The 13,877-nt window shown below is 30.1% G+C and overlaps 2 protein-coding genes across 2 annotated transcripts in view; both read right to left on the bottom strand.

Moving 5' to 3' along the window:
* The window catches only part of LOC111632935 (RB1-inducible coiled-coil protein 1-like), a 210,015-nt gene that overhangs the window by 165,081 nt on the left and 31,057 nt on the right, over positions 1 to 13,877 (bottom strand). The window lies entirely within an intron of this gene.
* On the bottom strand, positions 8,516 to 11,536 carry LOC111632943. Its single transcript, XM_023377463.1, has 3 exons — positions 11,185 to 11,536; positions 10,198 to 10,313; positions 8,516 to 9,614 (listed from the first exon to the last, which is right to left on the bottom strand). Exons 1-3 carry the CDS (start codon positions 11,260 to 11,262, stop codon positions 9,140 to 9,142), a joined length of 669 nt encoding a protein of 222 aa, XP_023233231.1. The 5' UTR covers positions 11,263 to 11,536; the 3' UTR covers positions 8,516 to 9,139.

The raw sequence follows: 13,877 nt of genomic DNA, 5'->3' as shown, positions 1-13,877 counted from the left end.
TGTGTTCTTGCAGACATATTGCTAAGTTTCTTCTGGTTACACCCACATAATCCTTTGCTATTCCTAATTCTTGAATATATAAATTCTTAATATATAAATGTGAAAAATGAACAAAACACAAGAACAAAGCAATTGATGGAGATTACTTTGTTCTGGATCACTTTGCTCTGTCAGCAAATATGAGGATAGCCTCTTCTGTACTTAACAAGTGCAAGGATCACTTCTTTCTGGCTCTGCCTCAATTCTATCATGATAAAGTTTTATGATGTATTAGTATTTTACAACTATAACCATTTTATTTTATTAGTATTTTAAGTTTATTTTTCATTATCTGATTTTTATTTTTATTCCCATTTTTTAATAGTCCAGTTATCACCAATATAAATATAACTTTCCAGGTATTTATATTTTTAGAAAATTTTTATGTATGTACAGTACAGTACATTATATATTAAACAGATGTAATCCATGGTACAGCGATACCTCGACTTACGCTACCCCGACTTACGCGAACCCAGAGTTACGTGATTTTCAAATCTCGTCGATTTGTCTTTTGTTTGAGCACCACACAACTCTTGATTACTCATTCCCTCCACACTACTGTTCAACTTACATGTTCGGACATGTCGCGCAGAATTGACACATAGCTACAATTTATTTTGTGTTATTTATTTCTGTGTTTGTTATATCTATGGAGACTCGAAAGACTCTATGTGGTGATTTCTTGTAACAATGACCGAATCAAAAAACGAGATAAGATTAACGAGAACATTTATTAGCTTACATACATCCGACTTGGATTTTACACACATTGAGAAATTATAATCCGACTTACGCGAATTTGACTTACGCAGTTATCGCTCGGTCCCACCTATCGCGTAAGTTCGGGGTATTATCGTATAATTTATTGTGTGAGGATCCGAATTCGGATGTGTTTATATCATCTCATCATAATATCACATTGTAGTTCTACCTTCATTCCACGGTGTCATAAGATCACAGTACAGCTATACTTTTGTTTAATAACTGTCAACTTTTACAACTGGGAGCTAAACATCTGCTAAGTTCTCAGGCGTAATAACGANTAAAATCGACCTGTCCAAGCAATTTGCTTGGACGAACACGATAACTCCGCCGTTTCGTTTTTGTTGGGTCACCCTGTATATATATATATATTACTGAAATTATATATATATAATTTCAGTAATAACAGAATATATAATGGATTAAATCCAAATTTATTCTGTTTTGTCTGTCAAAAATAGAAATAAATAAATCATAATATTTACCTGGCAATATCTTCTAAATTTGCCACAACTGCAGCCCAACCTTGTTGTTGAAGGTGTTGGTCATATACTAATCTTTCACAAGAAACCCTCTGATTTTTAGCAAGATCATAAAAATGCTGTAGTAAAAAAATTAAAGCAATATATCTAAATAATACTTTTAATTATAATACTCTTATAATTAACGTTATGATAATTTATCTAAATTTTCAGCAAATCACTCTTGAAATTTTACTAAGACAATTTTTCTAATAATGTTAAAAAGATAATTATTGATGTAAAAGAAGATTTTAATTTCATGTCAATACATATGAAATAAAATTAATAGAGTATTAAGACTCTATTAAGAATAATAGAGTATTAGTACTCTAATTACTCTTAATAGTATTAATACTCTATTATTCTTAATAGGGTATTAATACTCTATTAAGAATAATAGAGTATTAATTTAATGCTTCTGAAAATAAGAAATTCACTTCTTGAGAAACTTAAAAACTTACATTTAGTTAAAAGTTAAAATTAAACAATTACTTATTATAACATTGCACAATGCTGCAATTTCTAATCATATTTTAATTTAAAAAATCCTATGATTTCTGGTCCAGACCAGAAGATTGTATATAGTTAATATTGACCAGAGGCCAGAGGGTTCTATTAACTAAGCTTTCCATATCTGGTCTAGATTTTCATCTATCTGTTCTCAAGATTAAGGATAGATGAAAAACAGAGAATATAACCACACTACCATAAAGTATTTTTTGAAATTATTATTGGAATTTGAAAATTATAATAATTTCTTTAAATTATTGTGTATTTAATGCAATTAATTTAGTTTAATATGTAACTTAAGAAATTAACTGCTTTCAAACATATTTTAATTCAAAATTCATAATTCAAAATGATTAATTCATAAATTATCTAAAGCTAATTGAAAATAAATAACAAGGATTAACTTTACAAATTAATTTAAACATTTAAAACTCATAATACCTGTGCTAATTGGGCTCTGGAGACAACTGTATGGTATGTAGGTGGCATATTTAAGCAACCTTCTACTTGTTCTTTCATATCACAATCTAATTAAATAAATAAATTTTTATTGTCTTTCCAATTTCATTTTATAAAAATAAAGTACTTTTTTTCATTTAAAATAGGTCAACCTTTTATATTTATGACCCTGTAATAGTAAATTATAAGTGACCCATGACATCCACCACTGAAAAGACAACCAGTGTTATTTACTATAAACAAACTGATACAATGCTTTTCCTTAAACACAGTATAACATATAATTTTAAATAAATATTAAATTTTTAAATGTTACTATTCAATACTATAACATTAATAAGAAATTTTCAGTGTGTGTGAAATAAACATTAGAAATATTATGGCTTTAAGTGCACAAGGTGTCCTAGCTGAAAGTCAGGATTTTAATTTTCAATATCATCTGAAAAAAAATCAAGCTAAACATCAGTTTTTTTTAATAAACGGAAGCTTTGTCTATTATAATTTAATATATACACTTATTTATTTTAGATGAAATGTTCAATGTGCCTGCTTTTGTGAAACATCAATTTGTGTAACTGTACACATTCCTGATAACACAATTGAATACTTTTGATATAAAAGGTTTCAAAGCTTGAATTATGCAGATTCTCAAGTCTTCAAAGCTTGTTATATAGTGTCTAAATATGTAATATTTTAAGAAGCCCTAGACAAAAATAATAATCACAAGGATTAGTGTCTGGAGACATTAGTGGTTAGGACATGGAATTCAAAGAAACTGTGATTTATCATTACTATCCAGAAAAGATAGTGAAGAAAAATCACAGTCTCTTTGAATTCTGTGTTTAAAAAAAAAAGCAAAGCCTTGTTTGCTGCGTGAAATGCAGCCTCATCCTGCACAAACAAAATATAATGAAAATGGCTTTATGAATATAGATAGGTTGTTCAGTACTAATTCACATAGACATCATGTTTTACAAGAACAAAATGTCTTTTCTAGACAAATGATGAAACCAAAGAAAAGCACTTCAGCTTAAATGAGTTGTTCAAAAAATATTAAAAATTAAAATCCTGACTGAGCTGGGACATCCTGTATTACATAATAAAATATGTTCATTATTTATTTAAAATGTATTGGGTTTATGCAGAAGTTTCCAGAATTTTCTAGAGTTTTACAGTACAACAATTATTTCAAAAACAAAAAGTATTTTATTAAAAAAAAAATAATTGCCATTACACTCAAAAGCACCTTCTTCCATTAATTGGCAGATCACAGATTTCTGCTGAATAAAACTCAGACTGTTAGACTCAAAACTCTGAAAGTACAATTTTCATCTCCTTATCATCAGCAAATTGCTTTCCATCCAAGAAATGTTGCATGGTACAGAAGAGATGGAAGTTGGATGGTGCAATGTCTGGGCTATACAGGGGTGAAAGAGAACCTCCCAGCTAAAATCAAGCAGCTTCTGCAGGGTCAGCCTTGACACATGTGGTCTTGCATTGTAATAAAGAAAGCACACAATGTTCATCTGTGGCCACTTAGTATGTATAGCATCAATCAATGTTGCAGCTGAGCATAGTAGATTTTGGAAATTATAGTGATACTCATGGAAGCATCTCCCAATAGACTGATTCACAAACACTCCAGTAAATACTGTACTGTACATAGCATAACCTTGTGCTAATGCACTTCCAGTTTGGCACAGCCTGTACTGCTTGACTGATGTCCAACCATGACCTTTTGCACTTTAAAATAAGATACCTGTACAAGCACTATTTTTCAACTCCTGTAATGATGGCATCAAGCCAAAAATAGAAATGTTTCTTAGAAAAAAGTTCAGTGCATGCCTCCACACAACAAAGTTGGTCATTTTTGTATATATTTCATCACATAGAATATCTTTTAACTTAAGATTGTGCACCTCAAACACCCTTCATTTACATAACATACTCCACAGGAAACTTCTAAATGCCATCTGCCAGAGAACAATTTCAAATATTCTACAAAGGTCTAGAAAATTCCAAAAACTTTCACATCAACCCAATAATTGCTTCAGAATGTTTAAAATTTATAAATACAGTTTCAATAATTACATATATTTTCTTTTTATCATTCTGTTTCTATCTGTTCTCAAGATTAAGGATAGATGAAAAACAGAGAATATAACCACACTACCATAAAGTATTTTTTGAAATTATTATTGGAATTTGAAAANCTAATGTATATCCTATCGTTAACCATTAAACAGTTGTTACGTTAAAAAAGCGTCTGAGTAAATCCCTTCCGGTGCGCTGTCTCTCCTCCTATCTCGACTCTGATCGCTCCGTTACGCGACCGCTCGCGTGACCAAAATAACGCGGCTTCCGTGTCCGCCGAGACGCAGTGGTGTCATCCTGACAGGGCACCAAAGAGGTGCCGACCCTTCGGTCACAATTGTTTCATTTTATCAGATGTGTATAAAATAAGGACTGATGAGGGTCAAATAGCCTGAAATGCATTTTTTTTAGTTAATAAAGACTGTTTGATCAATCACTTTATTGTTCCTGTATGATAAGTTTTCCAAAACAACTTTATGCTTACTTTCAACAAGCACAGCATATATTATGTATACCTGTGTAGAGCCAACAACATAACTGATGTTTCCTCTCTCTCTCTCTTTTCCTACCATCAGTTTAACAGTTTAACAGTGAATACATGATCCAGACCAGCAGTATGCCTGCCAGTTTCATATTTGGACCTCACAAATTAGTTGATTGGGGTCAGTCTAATGTGTAAATAGATGGGATAAAAAAACAGTTACATGTTAATAAGTTAACCATGTTAATTTTTCTGTTAGATCAAGCTTATATATGATAAAACAAAATCAGATAAATTAACTTCTACAGTTACCCATTTTGTTCATTTTTCCATTAATTCTAGTGTTTGAATACCGTATTTTGACGAATATAAGTCGCTGTCAAGTATAAGACACACCCCTATTTTGAGACAAAAAATTTATAAAAAAACTGTTTTAATAAGATTGTCTAAAGATGCATTTTATTCGTTTTTTTATTCAAGAATATGGCAGATGGGTGAATCGATACCTTTATTAAACTGAAATAATCGTCATTTCTTAATGTAAACTCAGAGGTCACGTGATGACAGTCGACAGAACATGGCGGCGATGACTTGTGTGTCACTACTCTGATAATCTAGGTACTCTAGCCATTCGGTTGAGGGACCATCCGCTTAACGGACCACTGCACAGGTTGGTCCCTACAGTGCATCACTATTGTAGGTAATTTCACTGTAAAAATGGTTACCTGTCGAGTATAAGACGCACCATGATTTTGAGCCCCGAAAAGTAGTAAAAAAAGTGTGACTTTTACTCGTCAAAATACGGTAGATAGGATAACAAAACATACTTATTAAAGTCTGTTTTATTATCCATATTGGTATTTTTTTTTTAAATCTTACTACCTCAATTATTTTTTTCAAAACATGTCCACAAAAAATTCAAGCTCTTTTTTCATTAAATCCCCAAAAGGAAACCCCTTTTTTTAAGAGTCCATACTCATGCAATATTTTAATGCCTTTACTTCTGTGATCACAGATAATCAATGAAAGCAACATTAAGCATGTGCCATTTGTCCTTGTGTCATGCTGTGCATGTAAAAGTCATGAACAGTGTTGCATTACACATGGATAACAAAACAAAAGAGTGCACAAATTTGTAATAGCATATAAGCAACATATAAAGATAGATTAAAAAGAGATATCAAAAAGATAGATTACATTAACCTGTCCAGTGTTATTTTCGACATATCTCGGGTCACAACCTGCTGACCTTCACTAGTTGACCCGAGATATCTTGTTTCGACATCAGAACGTTTTTAAAACTAGATGTCACTAGTTATTATAATTTTTATATTAAAACTAACTTCCGAAATATGATTTTTTGTTTTTACATTTATTAATATATTTATTTTGTTTGTGTAAAATAAAAAAATAATTTCAGGCAATATAATAGCCATGATTATTTTTTCAAAAACGTGAAATTTTTGTTAGGCTTAACATCGGCAAAAATTCAATACGACGCCACATGCAATGGAGAAAAATTTCAACATTGAATAGGTTAAATAACATTTTGTTCTACTTCACAGGAACTGGTTAGGTTCCATTCTATTGAAAAATTTATAGCATATTTATTCAGCCAATGTTGTTGGACCATACATAATTCATATTCAATGACTCAACAGAAAGTGCAATTCATAATCAAAATAAATTCAATTCTATAAATGAGAACCAAAAGAAAAAAATATATATTTATCATATGTCAGGTAAGTCAAAATCCAACTGATTTGCAATTTATTATGTGTATGGAATTACAGTAGACTGTTGTGAGAATACGGACGAGGGTCAAGGCCCTCTAATCGTCAGATCTGTTAGACCTGCTCACTTTGTCACTGGATGGCTTAATTTAACAGAACCCGAGTGGTAAGATTCTATGTGGGGTTGTGCATAACGAATAAATAAAGATACTAGGAAGGTCCTTTTTATATAGAAAACGTCAATTTAATCAGAATTAACAATAACACTAGTAAATAATAAAAATGCAGATGAGTAATATGGAAAATACATGACTTATAGCCTATCGCTAGTCTAGGATCTATCTGTTCTACTGAGAGAGAAAGTTCACAATAAATCGTATTACCTTGTGGGTCATGCTGGATGAGCTGATTATTTGTAGGTCGGTGCCCGATGCTAGACGCTAGAAGGAGGGGTCGTATGGCCTGTTCTATCTGGCAGGAACTGCCCTCCTATGGCAAGGTCTCTGGGAAGAACTGCCCCAAGTCTATCCAAATCCACCTTTTTATCTACCTTTTCTGCCTAATCATTATTCCCAGAAATGTTGTGTCATTTGACCAGGTGGTGTGCAAAATTCTAAGATAGAATATGTGGAGGAAGGAAGCAAAACATCCTCAGTTCTTGCTAAATGTTGCATTATAGAGCATTTTTTGTAGGATGTTGAAGTTTATAACCTTTTTAGGTTATATTAAAAATATTTAAAAATGATAAAATTTAAGATAACTTTTAAGTAAAAATTAAATATGATGATAGGGATTGATTTTATGTAAAAATAAGTTAGAGGTCATCTGGATTATCACACTGTCAATTATCAGAAAATCAATTATCTAACAAATTAATTACTTAAAATGGACTTCAGAAAATACTAATTCCAGAAATGATGAAGTTTTTACGTAATAACATCCATCAGTGATCTTCCATAGGCCCACTATTGATACACCTCACTACTAACACTAATGTTAGGTTTTATTACAGTACAAGTAGAAAAGCACAATTAATAAGTTATGGGTTTCTAATGTATTAAATGCTTTGACATGCCTATTCACAGCTATGCACAGCAAAGCATTTCATATGTAAAAAACATCACTGACATAGAAAAGCAAATCTAAAAGATTTTTCAACTGTCAAGAAAATCAAGAAAGCAAGAAATGTAGCAGAGTTAAAAAGAAAAAACTTCATTTCATTTTATTTATTTATTTCATTACAGTTTCAGGAAAAGTCTTCACAGACATTTGATTTATTTTACAACTATGTAAAACAAAGTAAAATAAGTGACTTCTTTCAAAAAATTGTAATTTTTACATGGGTACTGTATTTCATTTAATGCTAATTTTACTATTATGAAATTTTTTAAATTTTAAATTCAAAGTTTCATCCGATTGCAATGAGACTATTGCTCATTTTTAATAAATTAAACAAATCATTATTTCTTACTATTTGTATAGTTTAAATTTTTATGGCTTAACCTTGGTTTTACTATTGTACTAGAATTAAAATTAATATTTCTATCTTATTTAAGAACTTTCTATTCTTTTCCTACTAGGTGTGATCAGTTATAAAAAAAAAAGTGTCATCCTTCCTGATTGTTTTGGATTATCAACACACTACTGCAATTAATCAAAATCAAGTTCAACATAGCAAATTCATACACATTTTATGTAAATGTCCTAAAATTAGTATATTTTCTTGATAAATATATCAAGAAGTATTACATATATAAATACAGGGTGACCCAACGAAAACGAAGCGGCGAAGTTATCGTGTTTGTCCAAGCAAATCGCTCGGACAGGTCGATTTTAATCTCAAGGGGGACATTTTCTGCAATGAAGTTTTTGCGATTCTGAATACAACAGACAACAAAAAATTTTAAAAACTCATCCATTTTTTTATTAACTAAACAAACATTTATTTCAAATAAAGTAACAAACATAAGAAAAAGTTATCAAGTATTCAATAAATGTTCGAATTGAGCACCACTAGTCTCCATACAATAATACAAATTTTGCTCAAAACGGTTCCTTACACTTCGGAAAGTTTCGGGTGTTATTTTAGAACACTCGTCTACAATTCTTTGTCGTAATTCTTCAAGAGATCCTGGTTCGGTTGCATAGATCTTACTTTTTAAATGTCCGCAAAGAAAAAAATCAAGAGGACTAAGATCTGGGGATCTAGCTGGTCATTCTAAAGGACCTCTACGTCCGATCCAATGCCCAGGAAAAACCGTGTTCAAAAATTCTGTAACTGGCCTTGCATAATGCGGGGGGGCTCCATCTTGTTGGAAAGTAAGGTGGTCTTCTAAGTATCGGTCGTCATGTTCGACGATATCAACAAGTAATGGATGTACAACATTTTCAAGTAAATCTAAATAACTTTCTCCCATTAGATTACCACCTAGGAAAATGGGGCCAAGTACTCGATCTCCAAAGATTCCGGCCCACACATTTAGTTTTTGTGGAGTTTGGCTATGAACTTCACAAAATATGCTTGGGTTATTATCTGACTAATATCGACAATTGTGACGATTAACCGTTGAGTTTAAAAAAAACGTGCACTCGTCGGAAAAACAAATGTTAAAAAGATAATCCACGTCAACTCTTAATCTTTCTGTCATAATTTCACAAAACCGTTGTCGCCGATCAAAATCATTTTTATTTAATTGGTGAACTAAATTAATTTTGTACGGATGAAACTTGTGAGTTTTGAGGATCCGGCAAATAGATGTTCTGCTTATGCTAGTCACAGCCTCCAGCTTCCTTATACTTAAAGTTGGGTCTGCAGCAACTTGCCCCAAAATCTCAATCTCTGTCGCTTCGTTTCTTACTGGAAGTTCACGTCCGGGAGTGCGTTTTTTGTTAGCCACAGAACCCGTTAACTTAAACTTTTGAACCAACTCTAGAATGTATTTTGCATTACAATGTTTGTTTGGATAACGTTGATTAAATAAATTTGCAGTAAGATGAGCATTCTCGCCATTTCTGAAATGAAGAGTTACCTTTCAGCAATTGTGTAAACCATAACGATTATGTGTACAAAAATTCACAATAAACAAATAATAATCTTAAATTCGAATTGAATCACTATGTGGTCAAGCTTAATGTGAACACTACAAAATACAGGTATGACATTTGGAAACAGATAACACATTATCAACCTTAATTTTATGATCAACTTATTTTTCCTTGCATGTGCAGTCTAGCTTAAAAGGTTTTTTATGTTTTTTAATAGTTTGTGTTACTTTTTGCCGAAGTAAATGTTTGTTTAGTTAATAAAAAATGAATAAGTTTTTAAAAATTTTGTTGTCTGTTGTATTCAGAATCGCAAAAACTTCATTGCAAAAAATGTCCCCCTTGAGATTAAAATCGACCTGTCCAAGCAATTTGCTTGGACGAACACGATAACTCCGCCGTTTCGTTTTTGTTGGGTCACCCTGTATATATATATATATTACTGAAATTATATATATATAATTTCAGTAATAACAGAATATATAATGGATTAAATCCAAATTTATTCTGTTTTGTCTGTCAAAAATAGAAATAAATAAATCATAATATTTACCTGGCAATATCTTCTAAATTTGCCACAACTGCAGCCCAACCTTGTTGTTGAAGGTGTTGGTCATATACTAATCTTTCACAAGAAACCCTCTGATTTTTAGCAAGATCATAAAAATGCTGTAGTAAAAAAATTAAAGCAATATATCTAAATAATACTTTTAATTATAATACTCTTATAATTAACGTTATGATAATTTATCTAAATTTTCAGCAAATCACTCTTGAAATTTTACTAAGACAATTTTTCTAATAATGTTAAAAAGATAATTATTGATGTAAAAGAAGATTTTAATTTCATGTCAATACATATGAAATAAAATTAATAGAGTATTAAGACTCTATTAAGAATAATAGAGTATTAGTACTCTAATTACTCTTAATAGTATTAATACTCTATTATTCTTAATAGGGTATTAATACTCTATTAAGAATAATAGAGTATTAATTTAATGCTTCTGAAAATAAGAAATTCACTTCTTGAGAAACTTAAAAACTTACATTTAGTTAAAAGTTAAAATTAAACAATTACTTATTATAACATTGCACAATGCTGCAATTTCTAATCATATTTTAATTTAAAAAATCCTATGATTTCTGGTCCAGACCAGAAGATTGTATATAGTTAATATTGACCAGAGGCCAGAGGGTTCTATTAACTAAGCTTTCCATATCTGGTCTAGATTTTCATCTATCTGTTCTCAAGATTAAGGATAGATGAAAAACAGAGAATATAACCACACTACCATAAAGTATTTTTTGAAATTATTATTGGAATTTGAAAATTATAATAATTTCTTTAAATTATTGTGTATTTAATGCAATTAATTTAGTTTAATATGTAACTTAAGAAATTAACTGCTTTCAAACATATTTTAATTCAAAATTCATAATTCAAAATGATTAATTCATAAATTATCTAAAGCTAATTGAAAATAAATAACAAGGATTAACTTTACAAATTAATTTAAACATTTAAAACTCATAATACCTGTGCTAATTGGGCTCTGGAGACAACTGTATGGTATGTAGGTGGCATATTTAAGCAACCTTCTACTTGTTCTTTCATATCACAATCTAATTAAATAAATAAATTTTTATTGTCTTTCCAATTTCATTTTATAAAAATAAAGTACTTTTTTTCATTTAAAATAGGTCAACCTTTTATATTTATGACCCTGTAATAGTAAATTATAAGTGACCCATGACATCCACCACTGAAAAGACAACCAGTGTTATTTACTATAAACAAACTGATACAATGCTTTTCCTTAAACACAGTATAACATATAATTTTAAATAAATATTAAATTTTTAAATGTTACTATTCAATACTATAACATTAATAAGAAATTTTCAGTGTGTGTGAAATAAACATTAGAAATATTATGGCTTTAAGTGCACAAGGTGTCCTAGCTGAAAGTCAGGATTTTAATTTTCAATATCATCTGAAAAAAAATCAAGCTAAACATCAGTTTTTTTTAATAAACGGAAGCTTTGTCTATTATAATTTAATATATACACTTATTTATTTTAGATGAAATGTTCAATGTGCCTGCTTTTGTGAAACATCAATTTGTGTAACTGTACACATTCCTGATAACACAATTGAATACTTTTGATATAAAAGGTTTCAAAGCTTGAATTATGCAGATTCTCAAGTCTTCAAAGCTTGTTATATAGTGTCTAAATATGTAATATTTTAAGAAGCCCTAGACAAAAATAATAATCACAAGGATTAGTGTCTGGAGACATTAGTGGTTAGGACATGGAATTCAAAGAAACTGTGATTTATCATTACTATCCAGAAAAGATAGTGAAGAAAAATCACAATCTCTTTGAATTCTGTGTTTAAAAAAAAAAGCAAAGCCTTGTTTGCTGCGTGAAATGCAGCCTCATCCTGCACAAACAAAATATAATGAAAATGGCTTTATGAATATAGATAGGTTGTTCAGTACTAATTCACATAGACATCATGTTTTACAAGAACAAAATGTCTTTTCTAGACAAATGATGAAACCAAAGAAAAGCACTTCAGCTTAAATGAGTTGTTCAAAAAATATTAAAAATTAAAATCCTGACTGAGCTGGGACATCCTGTATTACATAATAAAATATGTTCATTATTTATTTAAAATGTATTGGGTTTATGCAGAAGTTTCCAGAATTTTCTAGAGTTTTACAGTACAACAATTATTTCAAAAACAAAAAGTATTTTATTAAAAAAAAAATAATTGCCATTACACTCAAAAGCACCTTCTTCCATTAATTGGCAGATCACAGATTTCTGCTGAATAAAACTCAGACTGTTAGACTCAAAACTCTGAAAGTACAATTTTCATCTCCTTATCATCAGCAAATTGCTTTCCATCCAAGAAATGTTGCATGGTACAGAAGAGATCGAAGTTGGATGGTGCAATGTCTGGGCTATACAGGGGTGAAAGAGAACCTCCCAGCTAAAATCAAGCAGCTTCTGCAGGGTCAGCCTTGACACATGTGGTCTTGCATTGTAATAAAGAAAGCACACAATGTTCATCTGTGGCCACTTAGTATGTATAGCATCAATCAATGTTGCAGCTGAGCATAGTAGATTTTGGAAATTATAGTGATACTCATGGAAGCATCTCCCAATAGACTGATTCACAAACACTCCAGTAAATACTGTACTGTACATAGCATAACCTTGTGCTAATGCACTTCCAGTTTGGCACAGCCTGTACTGCTTGACTGATGTCCAACCATGACCTTTTGCACTTTAAAATAAGATACCTGTACAAGCACTATTTTTCAACTCCTGTAATGATGGCATCAAGCCAAAAATAGAAATGTTTCTTAGAAAAAAGTTCAGTGCATGCCTCCACACAACAAAGTTGGTCATTTTTGTATATATTTCATCACATAGAATATCTTTTAACTTAAGATTGTGCACCTCAAACACCCTTCATTTACATAACATACTCCACAGGAAACTTCTAAATGCCATCTGCCAGAGAACAATTTCAAATATTCTACAAAGGTCTAGAAAATTCCAAAAACTTTCACATCAACCCAATAATTGCTTCAGAATGTTTAAAATTTATAAATACAGTTTCAATAATTACATATATTTTCTTTTTATCATTCTGTTTAAATTTATTTACAAATTTTTTTCATAATTATAAAAATTATATCAAAACTTGCAAATAAATCCTCCTATGATTCTACCTCAAACCTCTCATAACTTTTTGTCTTAACCTGAAAAGTTAGGAACTACTGATTTCAAACACAAAAACTGAAAGAACTATTTAATAATAATTATAAATCTATAAAAATAAATGCTTAAAATATTTTATTAAAATCAAAGCTAGAAAATAGGAATTATGACAGTTAAAACATTTTACAATTTTTATCAACATTAATACTAAATGAATTGTTAATTGTTTATTAAAAAAATAATAACATTAATAATTCAGAATAATAACATTAAAGTAAATAAAAATTACTATCTTAACATTCAAAAATAAAAAAATGAATAAATAAATTTTTAATTCTGATAAAAAGTATTTTTAAATAGTACATAATAATGCTATATTAATTTTCTTAGCAGTATTAAATTATCATCAGTCTAACAGAAAAAAAATCTTGATTAAATTTCAGTTCTATAAAGATGTTTAATAAAGAAATAAAAAAATTAATGTCAAATTAA

The sequence above is a fragment of the Centruroides sculpturatus genome, unplaced genomic scaffold, assembly GCF_000671375.1.
Source record: "Centruroides sculpturatus isolate CEXI.00-Female unplaced genomic scaffold, Cexi_2.0 scaffold676, whole genome shotgun sequence".
NCBI classification, from domain to species: Eukaryota; Metazoa; Arthropoda; class Arachnida; order Scorpiones; family Buthidae; genus Centruroides; species Centruroides sculpturatus.
The sequence above is the reverse complement of the archived record's forward strand: the minus strand, read 5'-3'. Positions and strand labels throughout refer to the sequence as shown.